We start from the raw sequence: 16,713 nt of genomic DNA on the forward strand, positions 1-16,713 counted from the left end.
GGTGAGTTTTTTTAAAGTTTTTTTTTTAATTATATTTAAAAGCATTGTTAGTAAGATGACAGGTTTAAGAGTCACTGATGAACTTTATTTATTTTCTGCACAAACGAGATGTGACGTGATTCAGGGAGTTTTTAAGGGAACATTGGGGAGAGAGAGAGAGAGAGAGAGAGACAGACAGACAGACAGACAGACAGACAGACAGACAGACAGACAGACAGACAGACAGACAGACAGACAGAGAGAGAGGAAAGATGCCACAGGTCGGGTTTGAATCTGGTCCACCTGCTTCAAGGACTAAAGCCTGTGTACATGTGGAGTTCAAACTAACCACTTGTCCACCAGCATCCGACTCTTTGACTCTTATTACAAACAAGTCTCCTCTCTCCTGCTGCAGCTTCAGCTGGTTTATAAAGTCAGAGACTGAAGCTTTGTATTCAGATTTTAGATGATTTAATATAACTGGATAAAATGTTACTTTCATAGTCTGAACATGAAGCATATCTGCTCTATATGTCATGCTAATAACATCACACACATTCTCTAACTTTATATATTTTCTTTTTTCTTTCAGAGTGCATCTTAACATGTTGACATTCTTTACATTACCATATATTTTTGCCTCTCGATGTAACAGTTTTAGTTTGTTTATGCTGATTGGATGTTACGAGGCAGACACATGTTCATATCATCAGGAGAAAGTAAAGACTCTGAGGGTTCATGTAGTGTGTTAGCCTTTCTTGAATCCTCGATTCAGGACGTGTGATAAATGATTTATCAGACAAAAAAGTTTTCTTTTGCTTTTTTTTCTTTATTTCCATTTTTGGTTGAAATGTTCAGGATATTTGACTCAACTTGTCTATAATATCTGTATGAAGCATGTCCAGCAGGTGTCCACAGAGCACTCTTAAACTTTTATAAAGTTACCAAAATAAGATAATTCACCACACTTTAGCTGTGTCCCATTCCAGAGGTTGCAGCCTTCGGAGGGCGTGGCCTTCGCGGTCCACGAAGGCACGTCCTCCGTGGACCGCGAAGGCTGATCCACGCGGTCTCCGAAATGAGACGGTCTGGTCTTCCTACTTGCGTCACTAACTGTTCGGTCTCCTAGCAACCCTGAGTGTCCGTTTTTTGATTGCACCATTTTATCAACACAACTCAACCGCAAACACCTAATTTTTATATTTATTTTATATTTACAATGGAGCCAGGAGATATAATGAATTTATTTGTTTTGATAGTACAGTTTTTTATGATTCTGAAAAAGAGAGAGGGAGAATTATATGCGCCGACGTGTGCTTTATCTCCGGCTGAGTCAGCACCATGGACAGGTGAGTTTACCTTCAGATTGGTTAACATGTTTGTACTTTAGCTTTAATTTGATCCTTAACTTTAAGCTTAGTTAGTTAACAACAACAACAAACGTAGTTTATATGGCTTAGCAATCAATAAACCTTTAGTTGTATAGTGCCAATTAATTCACAAGTGTTATCTCTAGCGCTATCTAAAGACAAAAAGCAGGTATCTCAGCTTTTCCACATTTAATCAAGTTATTGTTTATAATGAATTTCCTTCTCTGTGTTTTCCCAATAGGCTAATCCTCGTACATACTGCAGGATAAACCTGAGCATACCTGTGCTGGACAGGTTTTTCAACCAGCAGGAAGACACACGGCCTGATTTCCGGCTTAGCAGGGAGGCTCTGCAAGTGCTGCTGGGCCTTCTCTACCAGGATCAGAGACACGGATGGGGTGCTACAATTGAGACCCTGGTGTTCCTCTTCTGGCTGGCAAGTGGAACATCGTACAGGGTGGTCTCCAGAGCCTTTGGGATTCCTCGTTCCACTGTCCACCGCATCGTTCACAGGATGACTGAGGAGGTGGTGGCCATTCGCCACCAGGTCATCCACTTCCCCACCACTCCTCAAGACCTGGAGGCAGTTTCCCGTGGGTTTGCAGGGCTGGCGAGACACAGGGCCTTCAGAGGAGCAGCTGGAGCGATAGACGGCTACCATGTCCGCATCAAGCCACCGGTGGTCAGTGCTATGGGAACAGAAAACTATTCCCTTCCATCATCCTGCAGGCTGTTTGTGACCATCAGGGCCATTTCAAGGACACGTATGTGGGCTGGCCTGGGTCTGTGCATGATGCACGAGTGCTCATGCACAGCCCACTCTATAGGCGTGGACTCTACCCTCCTCCAGGGCAGTTCATCCTGGCAGACGGGGGGTACCCGTGCCTCCAACACCCACTTCCCCTCGTCACTCCCTACAAACAGCCTGTACGAGGTGTGGGAGCCCAGCGCTTCAACGTCTGTCACTCCAGGGCACGCTCCATTATAGAGCATGCTTTTGGGATGATGAAGACGAGGTTCCGTGCCATCTTCCTGCAAGCGCTGGAGGTGCACCACACCTTTGTACCACATGTAAGTAATCATTTAATAGGACATTTTACAATTGTTAATAACAATAAATCAAACGGGAGGATTTATTTTTCAGGTGCTATAATCTTTTCCTTTATTTATCATTTACTATTTCAGGTCATAACAGCATGTGCCATCCTCCACAACATCTGCCTCGGGGCAGGTGACATCGTGGCCCCAGAGGATGAGGCTGAGGAGGATGGGGCAGAGGATGAGGGGGAGGACGGTTTGAAGGCAGTCAGTGGTGCTCCCTGGCGGGACCAGCTGTCTGCAGAGATGTCTGCCCTGGAGGAGGTACCACCAGACCACCAATATTTGTGACATGGCAGCCGTCAATCAAACCCGGTCATTGGACGATGCGGTGGACAGTGTAGAATCCCAAACACTCTGGAGACCACCACTTGCCAGCCAGAAGAGTGTCTCCATTTCCTGGTAGAAGGCCCAGCAGCATTAAAATCAGGCCGTGTTTCCGGCTGTCCAGCACAGGCAGAGCCAGGTTTATCCTGTAGTATACATTTTGTTTTTAATCAAAATAAATGTAAATAACAGATTAATGTACATAATATTGATATTAAGATTTTAAATTACATTGATTTTACTTTTGTTTTTTTTATTAATTAATAAATCAAAGTTTAATTTATATTCTGCTGGTGGTTTTCATTGTAGCTATACCAGTTCATGTTGATAATTGACACAATAGAGGTTACATTTTGGACAGTATAATACTGTGAAACATGGTTACAATAATACTCTTCATACGGATACAAGAATCATGGTTTTGATCAGAAAGATCACAATCAGAAAGTCCATTTCCCTGTAGTGCCAGACTAAGCGTGGTATTTTATACGGAAGCTCTGAGGATTGGATTAAGTGAAAACGCAGATGCTTCAAGATATCCTTACCTTGTTGTCCTGTGAGAAACTATGATCAGCGGCTCCTTGATACCTCACTGGACTTTCTGTAGATCTAGTCACATCCTTTTAGTCATTTATAATTAAAAATATTAAGACCCGTCTGGTTATTTTCTGCTCTCCAATGTAGGAAGCTAGAGCATAAAAACAGCAATATAATAGAAACTGATCATATCTGAATTACATTTAAAGGATTTGAATTAAATAAAAAGTACATTAAACATAGCAAACTTAACAACTATGAAACAAAACAAACAACTGTGTTTTAAATCAAAAAATGTATTTTCATTATTTTTCAATTAATCTAGCTAGGAAAACATCTGCGCCATCTGAGCCTTCGTCTCCTGCGCCCTCTTCTCTTCTGTCTTTGATACTTTATACTTTCCTTAATCAACTCCATCAGCTCTTTGTGGTTGTCACTTTCTCGCTTCCTCTTTCCTCCTGTCTGGCTTCTCTCTCTCTCTCTCTCTGACCTCTCCTCCTCCTGGTCTCCCACTGCCGCGCTGGGCCCTGAAGTGTCCTCAGGGATGGAGGCGATTAGGACTGGGGGTGAAGTGGAATGCTTCTGTCCCAACACCTCATCCATGAGGACAAACCAGGGCCAAGTTGTGGCAGTGGGTTTCCCACTCATGCCCTCACCTGACCCTGGACACTTGCAATCCTAAGGCAGAGAAAATCAATCATGGCAGTTGACTACAACAACAATAACAGCAGTAAACACAAATGTTGTCAATTTGTATGGATAGAACTAATATAAATTACATTTCAATGCATAGATTACATACTTTGTATTTCTTTTCCAGGTTGTCCCATTTCTTTTTTGCCTGCATAGGTGACACACTGCCATCCAGGCCCATTGTCTGTAAAATAGTTCTTATTACAGAGATAACAGAAAAGAGAAATCATGTTAGCACAGGGGTGAAAACTCACACACATCCCTCTGACATTATTTATTTTAGATTTAAAAAGTCATCAGTTTTCATTATTTAATGGGTGCCTTATTATTGTGGCCTTTATGATGAGGACCGATTACAGCTTTAAGTACAAGTACAATGGTGATAATACTGCCCGTTGTTTTTCTTAATTACCTCCAAGCAAAGCTGGCTGTGTGTTTGGCTCCTGTGAAAAGGTGATCGGTTTCCCCCGCAGCTGCATGAACTGAGCAGTATGCTCCTTGCTCCCTGAAATCAAACGAAAAATGTTTATCAAAAATAACGTTAAATTATGCTTCACTCTACCTGTAATGTTCTCTGTTGCATTAATAATGACAACTTTGTGGAGATTCACGTTGCCCTTTATTACCGTTCACTGTCGCCATCACGTTCCATAGTATATCGTCATCCGAACTACAATACCCAGCATGCATTGCTACTTCCGCCTGGACTACGGTAAGTGTTGAGGGACAAACATGTTTCATTTATACAACACTACCAAACGTTTGAACAATCGTTAGGTCAGTTGATAGTTTAACGTTATCTAACGTAGCCAACCTTACAGTATTAACGTTACAGCTCCCGCATCATCAGTGAGCAGGAATCAACAGGTCGCAGGGCATACCAGGGGCCTTTCTCAGTTCCCTTATTTGCACCGAGTGTCCTCCGAGTTGTCTCCTCCACTTGCGTCTTAGTCCCGCCCACCAGAGATGCACGGAGGAAACGAAGCCGAGGAGAGAGGACCGAGGAAATCAGCTTTAACACACGAGACGTTGTTTCCTCGACAGCGTCACATGACGCGACATCAGCTGATCACGTTCAGCTGTCAATCAGCCGAACAGCTGTTTATGTCCACACAAACACGCACTGTATTATTTCTAATCAAAAACACACACTGTATTATTTCTAATTAAACACAGTTACAGTGTTTAGTGTCTTTACCTGATAGATTAGAATCTAAATGATGAAACGTTCAGAAGATAAATAAGTGAGAATATAAAACGGACTCCTCTTCATCAGACTCTTTTTAATCCCAGCTCATCACAGAGCGACTCTTTACAAACTCACTGATGTTCATCATCTGTCTAAATGTCCCACGCTCCGTTTAGCCTCTTTTTAATGTCCGTCTTTTCTCCCGTATTAAACTCTGCTCATGTTGAGAAGTTTCACTGAAGTCTGATCTGCTGCAGCGTCCAATCAGTGAGTGATATACGAGAAGGGGGCGTGTCTGTCAGTGAAAAGACTTCCGTGAAGTCAGCTCTCGTGTCTCCTCATCGCTCCTCGGATCAGCCTCCTCTCTCCTCCGTTCGCTATTAGAGCTTTGGGACGATCCTCAACATTGCGGCTTTGGAACTACTACCGGTTCGACCGAGGACCGAGGACCGAGGAGACTGCAAATAAGGAAAGTGAGACGTACCCCAGGTATGCGCAGGTCTGGGTTGGGTTTGCCGTGGATGCCATTGTTGATGTTTACCGTTGCGCGCAATGCATCTTGGGAAGGGAAGGCTGCAAAGGATCCAACCGTTGAAGCCTCCAAAATCGGGGACAGGAAGGCTGCATTCGAAGGAGCCGCTGAATTGGGACAGCAGTTGTCGCGCCGGTGTGACGTAATCGGTCTTAAACATAGACTGTAAAAATAAAAAAATGCAGCCCACGAAGGCTGCAACCTCTGGAATGGGACACAGCCTTTGAATCAACAAAAAGTGATTTAAAATGTGTGAAAGTCTTTGATTCTGCCTTTGAAAATAAATGTTTGTAATTTAAATACATTTTATACAGTTTTTATAAATTACTTACACCTCTACAAATATTTAAATCAAGTTTTTGTGATTCGTTTATGTCCCACTGTTGCTCACGTTACGTAACGGTTAACTTCCGTATATGCTCTGATATGCTCAGGCAGTCAAATTGATTGCTTTGGGCTTTGTCATAGCGTTGACTTCTCATTGGCACAAGCTAGCTGTCAATCAAAAGTTAAGGAGCGCACGAGTATAGATGCAATGGTTTAATTGGCTGATTCAGATGAAAGTCCGACAGGCTCGCGGCTCCAGTTCAAGAAAGACGCTGATTGGTTTGTTTGGTTGCTGGGCGTTTACTGATGGCAGAGATACCGAACATGATTGGTCCAAAGTTTGTTGACAGAAATAAGCTGTTTCGGTAGATTGACTAACCGGAGGACACGATGGACTATTCTTTAATGAATCTGTTATTCTACTTTAACACAAAGCAGCTGTTTTTAATCAGCGGAATGTTTTTTTAGTGAAATGAGCCTGAGTTTGTTTAAAATGTCTGGTTTTCAGTCTATAAATACATTTGAACGGCGGCTCGTCGCGAGAGCTTCTGAGATGCTAAGGGTTTAAAACGGTAAAGTATGACGTCATTGTTTAAAATATTTTAATTCCTCCGTAAAAACGAAAACCTGAGCTTTCAAACTATATATATAATGTGTTTGTAGTTATGTTTACAGTCATAAGAAAAAACGTCTTTTTATAGTTAATTAGTCTGAACGTTTGTATTTGGGGTCGCGCGCATCCTCCGCGTGTTAAAAGATTAAAGGACAGAACAACGGAGGAACCAGGTGAGTCCTGATGATGTCACCCTCTGCCTGTCACGCGCTCAGGTTGACCCCACAGAAGTGATACCACTCAGGAATATTTAAAGTATTTCTAATTCACTTCAGTGGACTTTATTCTTCAGTTTGTGACGTAAAGACTCACAACACGTCAGTTTAAAGGAATCAATCAAAGCTTTTTGTACGTTAATATAACCACCACACCTAGCAGCTCTGATGAAGGGGGTTCAGGTCAGGTGGTCTACAGGGTCCTTCAACATGTCAGCCTGCTGGGAAAAATAATCTGTTTTATCATTGAGACATGAATTTAGCTTCTCTATTCCTCCTTTTATAAACCTCTTTAATCAGATATGTGATGACCAGAGGATTCACATGATTATATTTCTGATGCTGTAAAGAACCTGAATAATTTCTTATTTATTCCCTGTTCACAGTTGCATGTCGAGAGCCGAGCCGAGCCGTTGGAGCTTCTCCTGAACCTAAAGTGGAGTGGAGGGACAGTTCTGGAAACATCCTTCATGCTGAAGAACCACAAGTCACTAAAAATGAAGATGGCAGCTACCACATCATCCTCCAAACGACTGTGACCAAGACCGACACCTACAGCTGTGTGGTCACACAGGACGCCATCTGTCATCAGATCAACTCTAGCAACTATGTGTACATCCAAGGTGAGATTCTCCTTCATAATAATTAAATGTGTCTTTGTTTTAGCGTGCTCAGACTCAGGTCAGAGTGATTCAGCTCAAAGCAGTGTATACAGGGATTCAGTCCCATTGAGCCATCAGGTAAATGTGTCCACCTGAGAGCAACGCTCAAATCTAAACTGGGACTCTGTTTGATGAATCAAAAGTGACAGGAGAGATAATGAACTGGGACCATTGAGAAATCACCAAAGTCCCAGTGAGCTGTAGTGAATATATCTATATATACCGTAAATTCCGGACTATAAGTCGCTACTTTTTTGTCACATTTTGAACACTGCGGCTTTTACAAGGATGCGGCTTATTTATGGATTTTTGTTGGGGGACAATGAGCTTCTGCCGCAAAAACATTTCACCTCGTCACGTCGGATCTTAATATCAGTCATTTTGCGCTTCATGCACACACCATCATCATGGAAAACACATGGAGAAATACATATGATGCAGCTTTCAAGTTAAAGGCGATTGACCTGGCTGTCAAAGGAAATAGAGCTGCTGCACGTAAAGTTGACACTGACAGCGACAACAAAAAAGAGACTGAGGAAGTGAGTAATGAAGTCATTCTGAGGCAGTGAATGGATGGACTTTTTCTTGTGAAATGTATTACTGTATTAAGGTAATCTTTTTCATCAGCCATGTTACAGACATGTTCGATAAAGGATTTCCAGTAGGCTTCGTATTTGCAGATGTTACCGTTAGCCTACGTATTTAATTAAAAGTTAAAACAATGTTTTTGTGTCACGTCTTTCTGTGTAAATAGCTCTGTTACAATGTGGACACCTGCGGCTTATAATCAAGTGCGGCTTATATATGTTCAAATACATTTATTTACTTATTAGCCGGTGCGGCTTATATCCAGGTGCGCTCAATAGTCCGGAATTTACGGTATATATATAAATGACTGTCTACAAAATATGTTGCACAATATTAATTATTTCATATCATTAAAAAAAAAACTCGCACCAATTAGGTTCACAGATCTTGTCTGAATAGAACAGAAACGTGTGATTGGCTACAGACGATTCACTGCTGAATGTTTGAGAATCGAGCTTCACACAAGACAGTTTGTATGAAACGTAACCAGATCCAAATCTGTTTTTAATGAAAACTGTAAATACTTTTTATAGAAAAAAATAATATATTTTATTTGTTTGATGGCGCCTTTCCCTCCCCTGTCCTGTTCACCCTGTATACCTCTGACTTCCAGTATAACTCTGAGCTCTGCCACATGCAGAAATACTCGGACGACACTGCGATAGTTGGTTGTGTCAGGGATGGACAGGAGGAGGAGTACAGGAGCCTGATCGAGGACTTTGTGACGTGGTGCAGTGCCAACCATCTGCAACTAAACACCTCCAAGACCAAAGAGATGGTGGTGGACTTCCGAAGGAACAAACCACATCTAGAACCTGTTTCCATCGGGGGGGTCGACGTGGAGGTGGTCAGGACCTACGGGTATCTGGGGCTGCAACTGGATGACAAGCTGGACTGGTCGCCTAACATGGACACTACCTGCAGGAAGGGACAGAGTCGTCTGTACTTCCTGAGAAGGCTGGGGTCCTTCAACATCTGCAAAAAGCTGCTGCAGATGTTCTACCAGTCTGTGGTGTCCAGCGTCCTCTTCTACGCCGTGGTGTGCTGGGGAGGAAGCTGCAAGAAGAGGGACGCAGCACGCCTGGACAGACTGGTGAGGAGGGCCGGCTCTGTGGTGGGTACAGAGCTGGACTCACTGGTGACAGTGGTAGAGAGGAGGACTCTGGACAAAATGCTCTCCATCACGTCCCTGAACCTTTTAGTTCTATGAAGAGAAGTCCCTGAACCTTTTAGTTCTGGGGATCTTTGATGGAAAAGGGTCTTTAGAAACATCAGCTCCTCATCAAACCTGGACTACTTTCAGCTTCTACTCACTGTGGAGGACAGCTCTCTCAACTAAACGCATATCAAGACTGTATACCCAGCACTACAACATGTTGATGCTCCATTCACTGACTTTACTGTTTTCATGGAAACGAACTGATTCACTCTCATGTTTGTGTTTCAGTTCAAGTGACGGTGAAAGAAGACAGTTATGCTGTGTTACCGTGTTCCCTCAGCACCAAGGAGAACATCCAGACCACGGTCTTTGACTGGAAGAAAGGCGGTCAGGATGTGTTCTTTTACAATGGAAGAGATTTTAACAGTCAGCTTGAAGGTCGAGTGTCACATTTTAACGAGGAGCTGAAGAACGGTAACGCCTCCATAAAGATCAGGAAGACGAAGGTGGCCGACAGTGGAGTCTACACCTGTATTTTTCGTCATCTGATCTCATCTCATCCTCCTCAGCAGTTCACCATTGAGCTGGTTGTTGGTGAGTTTTTTTAAAAAAAATTTTTTTATTATATTTAAAAGCATTGTTAGTAAGATGACAGGTTTAATAGTCACTGATGAACTTTATTTATTTTCTGCACAAACGAGATGTGACGTGATTCAGGGAGTTTTTAAGGGAACATTGGGGAGAGAGAGAGAGAGACAGACAGGCAGGCAGACAGACAGACAGACAGACAGAGAGAGAGGAAAGATGCCACAGGTCGGGTTTGAATCTGGTCCACCTGCTTCAAGGACTAAAGCCTGTGTACATGTGGAGTTCAAACTAACCACTTGTCCACCAGCATCCGGCTCTTTGACTCTTATTACAAACAAGTCTCCTCTCTCCTGCTGCAGCTTCAGCTGGTTTATAAAGTCAGAGACTGAAGCTTTGTATTCAGATTTTAGATGATTTAATATAACTGGATAAAATGTTACTTTCATAGTCTGAACATGAAGCATATCTGCTCTATATGTCATGTTAATAACATCACACACATTCTCTAACTTTATATATTTTCTTTTTTCTTTCAGAGTGCATCTTAAAGGACAGAACATCGGAGGAACCAGGTGAGTCCTGATGATGTCACCCTCTGCCTGTCACGCGCTCAGGTTGACCGCACAGACCTGATACCACTCAGGAATATTTAAAGTATTTCTAATTCACTTCAGTGGACTTTATTCTTCAGTTTGTGACGTAAAGACTCACAATACGTCAGTTTAAAGGAATCAATCAAAGCTTTTTGTACGTTAATATAACCACCACACCTAGCAGCTCTGATGAAGGGGGTTCAGGTCAGGTGGCCTACAGGGTCCTTCAACATGTCAGCCTGCTGGGACAAATAATCTGATTTATCATTGAGACATGAATTTATCTTCTCTATTCCTCCTTTTATAAACCTCTTTAATCAGATATGTGATGACCAGAGGATTCACATGATTACATTTCTGATGCTGTAAAGAACCTGAATAATTTCTTATTTATTCCCTGTTCACAGTTGCATGTCGAGAGCCGAGCCGTTCAGGAGCTTCTCCTGAACCTAAAGTGGAGTGGAGGGACAGTTCTGGAAACATCCTTCATGCTGAAGAACCACAAGTCACTAAAAATGAAGATGGCAGCTACCACATCATCCTCCAAACGACTGACCAAGACCGACACCTACAGCTGTGTGGTCACACAGGACGCCATCTGTCATCAGATCAACTCTAGCAACTATGTGTACATCCAAGGTGAGATTCTCCTTCATAATAATTAAATGTGTCTTTGTTTTAGCGTGCTCAGACTCAGGTCAGAGTGATTCAGCTCAAAGCAGTGTATACAGGGATTCAGTCCCATTGAGCCATCAGGTAAATGTGTCCACCTGAGAGCAACGCTCAAATCTAAACTGGGACTCTGTTTGATGAATCACCAGTGACAGGAGAGATAATGAACTGGGACCATTGAGAAATCACCAAAGTCCCAGTGAGCTGTAGTGAATATATCTATATATACCGTAAATTCCGGACTATAAGTCGCTACTTTTTTGTCACATTTTGAACACTGCGGCTTTTACAAGGATGCGGCTTATTTATGGATTTTTGTTGGGGGACAATGAGCTTCTGCCGCAAAAACATTTCACCTCGTCACGTCGGATCTTAATATCAGTCATTTTGCGCTTCATGCACGCACCATCATCATGGAAAACACATGGAGAAATACATATGATGCAGCTTTCAAGTTAAAGGCGATTGACCTGGCTGTCAAAGGAAATAGAGTTGCTGCACGTAAAGTTGACACTGACAGCGACAACAAAAAAGAGACTGAGGAAGTGAGTAATGAAGTCATTCTGAGGCAGTGAATGGATGGACTTTTTCTTGTGAAATGTATTACTGTATTAAGGTCATCTTTTTCATCAGCCATGTTACAGACATGTTCGATAAAGGATTTCCAGTAGGCTTCGTATTTGCAGATGTTACCGTTAGCCTACGTATTTAATTAAAAGTTAAAACAATGTTTTTGTGTCACGTCTTTCTGTGTAAATAGCTCTGTTACAATGTGGACACCTGCGGCTTATAATCAAGTGCGGCTTATATATGTTCAAATACATTTATTTACTTATTATTAGCCGGTGCGGCTTATATCCAGGTGCGCTCAATAGTCCGGAATTTACGGTATATATATAAATGACTGTCTACAAAATATGTTGCACAATATTAATTATTTCATATCAATAAAAAAAAAAAAAACTCACATCAATTAGGTTCACAGATCTTGTCTGAATAGAACAGAAACGTCTGATTGGCTACAGACGATTCACTGCTGAATGTTTGAGAATCGAGCTTCACACAAGACAGTTTGTATGAAACGTAACCAGATCCAAATCTGTTTTTAATGAAAACTGTAAATACTTTTTATAGAAAAAAATAATATATTTTATTTGTTTGATGGCGCCTTTCCCTCCCCTGTCCTGTTCACCCTGTATACCTCTGACTTCCAGTATAACTCTGAGCTCTGCCACATGCAGAAATACTCGGACGACACTGCGATAGTTGGTTGTGTCAGGGATGGACAGGAGGAGGAGTACAGGAGCCTGATCGAGGACTTTGTGACGTGGTGCAGTGCCAACCATCTGCAACTAAACACCTCCAAGACCAAAGAGATGGTGGTGGACTTCCGAAGGAACAAACCACATCTAGAACCTGTTTCCATCGGGGGGTTCGACGTGGAGGTGGTCAGGACCTACGGGTATCTGGGGCTGCAACTGGATGACAAGCTGGACTGGTCGCCTAACATGGACACTACCTGCAGGAAGGGACAGAGTCGTCTGTACTTCCTGAGAAGGCTGGGGTCCTTCAACATCTGCAAAAAGCTGCTGCAGATGTTCTACCAGTCTGTGGTGTCCAGCGTCCTCTTCTACGCCGTGGTGTGCTGGGGAGGAAGCTGCAAGAAGGGGGATGCAGCACGCCTGGACAGACTGGTGAGGAGGGCCGGCTCTGTGGTGGGTACAGAGCTGGACTCACTGGTGACAGTGGTAGAGAGGAGGACTCTGGACAAAATGCTCTCCATCACGTCCCTGAACCTTTTAGTTCTATGAAGAGAAGTCCCTGAACCTTTTAGTTCTATGAAGAGAAGTTCCTGAACCTTTTAGTTCTTGGAAGAGAAGTCCCTGAACCTTTTAGTTCTTGGAAGAGAAGTCCCTGAACCTTTTAGTTCTTGGAAGAGAAGTCCCTGAACCTTTTAGTTCTTGGAAGAGAAGTCCCTGAACCTTTTAGTTCTTGGAAGAGAAGTCCCTGAACCTTTTAGTTCCTGAAGAGAAGTCCCTGAACCTTTTAGTTCTGGGGATCTTTGATGGAAAAGGGTCTTTAGAAACATCAGCTCCTCATCAAACCTGGACTACTTTCAGCTTCTACTCACTGTGGAGGACAGCTCTCTCAACTAAACGCATATCAAGACTGTATACCCAGCACTACAACATGTTGATGCTCCATTCACTGACTTTACTGTTTTCATGGAAACGAACTGATTCACTCTCATGTTTGTGTTTCAGTTCAAGTGACGGTGAAAGAAGACAGTTATGCGGTGTTACCGTGTTCCCTCAGCACCAAGGAGAACATCCAGACCACGGTCTTTGACTGGAAGAAAGGCGGTCAGGATGTGTTCTTTTACAATGGAAGAGATTTTAACAGTCAGCTTGAAGGTCGAGTGTCACATTTTAACGAGGAGCTGAAGAACGGTAACGCCTCCATAAAGATCAGGAAGACGAAGGTGGCCGACAGTGGAGTCTACACCTGTATTTTTCGTCATCTGATCTCATCTCATCCTCCTCAGCAGTTCACCATTGAGCTGGTTGTTGGTGAGTTTTTTTTAAGTTTTTTTTTAAATTATATTTAAAAGCATTGTTAGTAAGATGACAGGTTTAAGAGTCACTGATGAACTTTATTTATTTTCTGCACAAACGAGATGTGACGTGATTCAGGGAGTTTTTAAGGGAACATTGGGGAGAGAGAGAGAGAGAGAGACAGACAGACAGACAGACAGACAGACAGACAGACAGACAGACAGACAGACAGACAGACAGACAGACAGACAGACAGAGAGAGAGAGAGGAAAGATGCCACAGGTCGGGTTTGAATCTGGTCCACCTGCTTCAAGGACTAAAGCCTGTGTACATGTGGAGTTCAAACTAACCACTTGTCCACCAGCATCCGACTCTTTGACTCTTATTACAAACAAGTCTCCTCTCTCCTGCTGCAGCTTCAGCTGGTTTATAAAGTCAGAGACTGAAGCTTTGTATTCAGATTTTAGATGATTTAATATAACTGGATAAAATGTTACTTTCATAGTCTGAACATGAAGCATATCTGCTCTATATGTCATGCTAATAACATCACACACATTCTCTAACTTTATATATTTTCTTTTTTCTTTCAGAGTGCATCTTAACATGTTGACATTCTTTACATTACCATATATTTTTGCCTCTCGATGTAACAGTTTTAGTTTGTTTATGCTGATTGGATGTTACGAGGCAGACACATGTTCATATCATCAGGAGAAAGTAAAGACTCTGAGGGTTCATGTAGTGTGTTAGCCTTTCTTGAATCCTCGATTCAGGACGTGTGATAAATGATTTATCAGACAAAAAAGTTTTCTTTTGCTTTTTTTTCTTTATTTCCATTTTTGGTTGAAATGTTCAGGATATTTGACTCAACTTGTCTATAATATCTGTATGAAGCATGTCCAGCAGGTGTCCACAGAGCACTCTTAAACTTTTATAAAGTTACCAAAATAAGATAATTCACCACACTTTAGCTGTGTCCCATTCCAGAGGTTGCAGCCTTCGGAGGGCGTGGCCTTCGCGGTCCACGAAGGCACGTCCTCCGTGGACCGCGAAGGCTGATCCACGCGGTCTCCGAAATGAGACGGTCTGGTCTTCCTACTTGCGTCACTAACTGTTCGGTCTCCTAGCAACCCTGAGTGTCCGTTTTTTGATTGCACCATTTTATCAACACAACTCAACCGCAAACACCTAATTTTTATATTTATTTTATATTTACAATGGAGCCAGGAGATATAATGAATTTATTTGTTTTGATAGTACAGTTTTTTATGATTCTGAAAAAGAGAGAGGGAGAATTATATGCGCCGACGTGTGCTTTATCTCCGGCTGAGTCAGCACCATGGACAGGTGAGTTTACCTTCAGATTGGTTAACATGTTTGTACTTTAGCTTTAATTTGATCCTTAACTTTAAGCTTAGTTAGTTAACAACAACAACAAACGTAGTTTATATGGCTTATCAATCAATAAACCTTTAGTTGTATAGTGCCAATTAATTCACAAGTGTTATCTCTAGCGCTATCTAAAGACAAAAAGCAGGTATCTCAGCTTTTCCACATTTAATCAAGTTATTGTTTATAATGAATTTCCTTCTCTGTGTTTTCCCAATAGGCTAATCCTCGTACATACTGCAGGATAAACCTGAGCATACCTGTGCTGGACAGGTTTTTCAACCAGCAGGAAGACACACGGCCTGATTTCCGGCTTAGCAGGGAGGCTCTGCAAGTGCTGCTGGGCCTTCTCTACCAGGATCAGAGACACGGATGGGGTGCTACAATTGAGACCCTGGTGTTCCTCTTCTGGCTGGCAAGTGGAACATCGTACAGGGTGGTCTCCAGAGCCTTTGGGATTCCTCGTTCCACTGTCCACCGCATCGTTCACAGGATGACTGAGGAGGTGGTGGCCATTCGCCACCAGGTCATCCACTTCCCCACCACTCCTCAAGACCTGGAGGCAGTTTCCCGTGGGTTTGCAGGGCTGGCGAGACACAGGGCCTTCAGAGGAGCAGCTGGAGCGATAGACGGCTACCATGTCCGCATCAAGCCACCGGTGGTCAGTGCTATGGGAACAGAAAACTATTCCCTTCCATCATCCTGCAGGCTGTTTGTGACCATCAGGGCCATTTCAAGGACACGTATGTGGGCTGGCCTGGGTCTGTGCATGATGCACGAGTGCTCATGCACAGCCCACTCTATAGGCGTGGACTCTACCCTCCTCCAGGGCAGTTCATCCTGGCAGACGGGGGGTACCCGTGCCTCCAACACCCACTTCCCCTCGTCACTCCCTACAAACAGCCTGTACGAGGTGTGGGAGCCCAGCGCTTCAACGTCTGTCACTCCAGGGCACGCTCCATTATAGAGCATGCTTTTGGGATGATGAAGACGAGGTTCCGTGCCATCTTCCTGCAAGCGCTGGAGGTGCACCACACCTTTGTACCACATGTAAGTAATCATTTAATAGGACATTTTACAATTGTTAATAACAATAAATCAAACGGGAGGATTTATTTTTCAGGTGCTATAATCTTTTCCTTTATTTATCATTTACTATTTCAGGTCATAACAGCATGTGCCATCCTCCACAACATCTGCCTCGGGGCAGGTGACATCGTGGCCCCAGAGGATGAGGCTGAGGAGGATGGGGCAGAGGATGAGGGGGAGGACGGTTTGAAGGCAGTCAGTGGTGCTCCCTGGCGGGACCAGCTGTCTGCAGAGATGTCTGCCCTGGAGGAGGTACCACCAGACCACCAATATTTGTGACATGGCAGCCGTCAATCAAACCCGGTCATTGGACGATGCGGTGGACAGTGTAGAATCCCAAACACTCTGGAGACCACCACTTGCCAGCCAGAAGAGTGTCTCCATTTCCTGGTAGAAGGCCCAGCAGCATTAAAATCAGGCCGTGTTTCCGGCTGTCCAGCACAGGCAGAGCCAGGTTTATCCTGTAGTATACATTTTGTTTTTAATCAAAATAAATGTAAATAACAGATTAATGTACATAATATTGATATTAAGA

The 16,713-nt window shown here is 43.1% G+C and overlaps 2 protein-coding genes across 2 annotated transcripts; both read left to right on the top strand.

Annotated features, from left to right (window-relative positions):
* Positions 1-944: 944 nt before the first annotated feature.
* LOC306823313 (putative nuclease HARBI1) lies at positions 945-2,176 on the top strand (the record flags this gene model as incomplete). The annotated part of the gene is made up of 3 exons (XM_079342770.1): positions 945-1,328; positions 1,591-2,031; positions 2,165-2,176. Exons 1-3 carry the CDS (start codon positions 1,281-1,283, stop codon positions 2,174-2,176), a joined length of 501 nt encoding a protein of 166 aa, XP_079198896.1. The 5' UTR covers positions 945-1,280.
* Positions 2,177-14,663: 12,487 nt separating this feature from the next.
* LOC306823314 (putative nuclease HARBI1) lies at positions 14,664-15,895 on the top strand (the record flags this gene model as incomplete). Its single annotated transcript, XM_079342771.1, has 3 exons — positions 14,664-15,047; positions 15,310-15,750; positions 15,884-15,895. Exons 1-3 carry the CDS (start codon positions 15,000-15,002, stop codon positions 15,893-15,895), a joined length of 501 nt encoding a protein of 166 aa, XP_079198897.1. The 5' UTR covers positions 14,664-14,999.
* Positions 15,896-16,713: the final 818 nt, after the last annotated feature.

This window comes from Symphodus melops (assembly GCF_947650265.1).
Source record: "Symphodus melops genome assembly, chromosome: 5".
Taxonomy (NCBI): domain Eukaryota; kingdom Metazoa; phylum Chordata; class Actinopteri; order Labriformes; family Labridae; genus Symphodus; species Symphodus melops.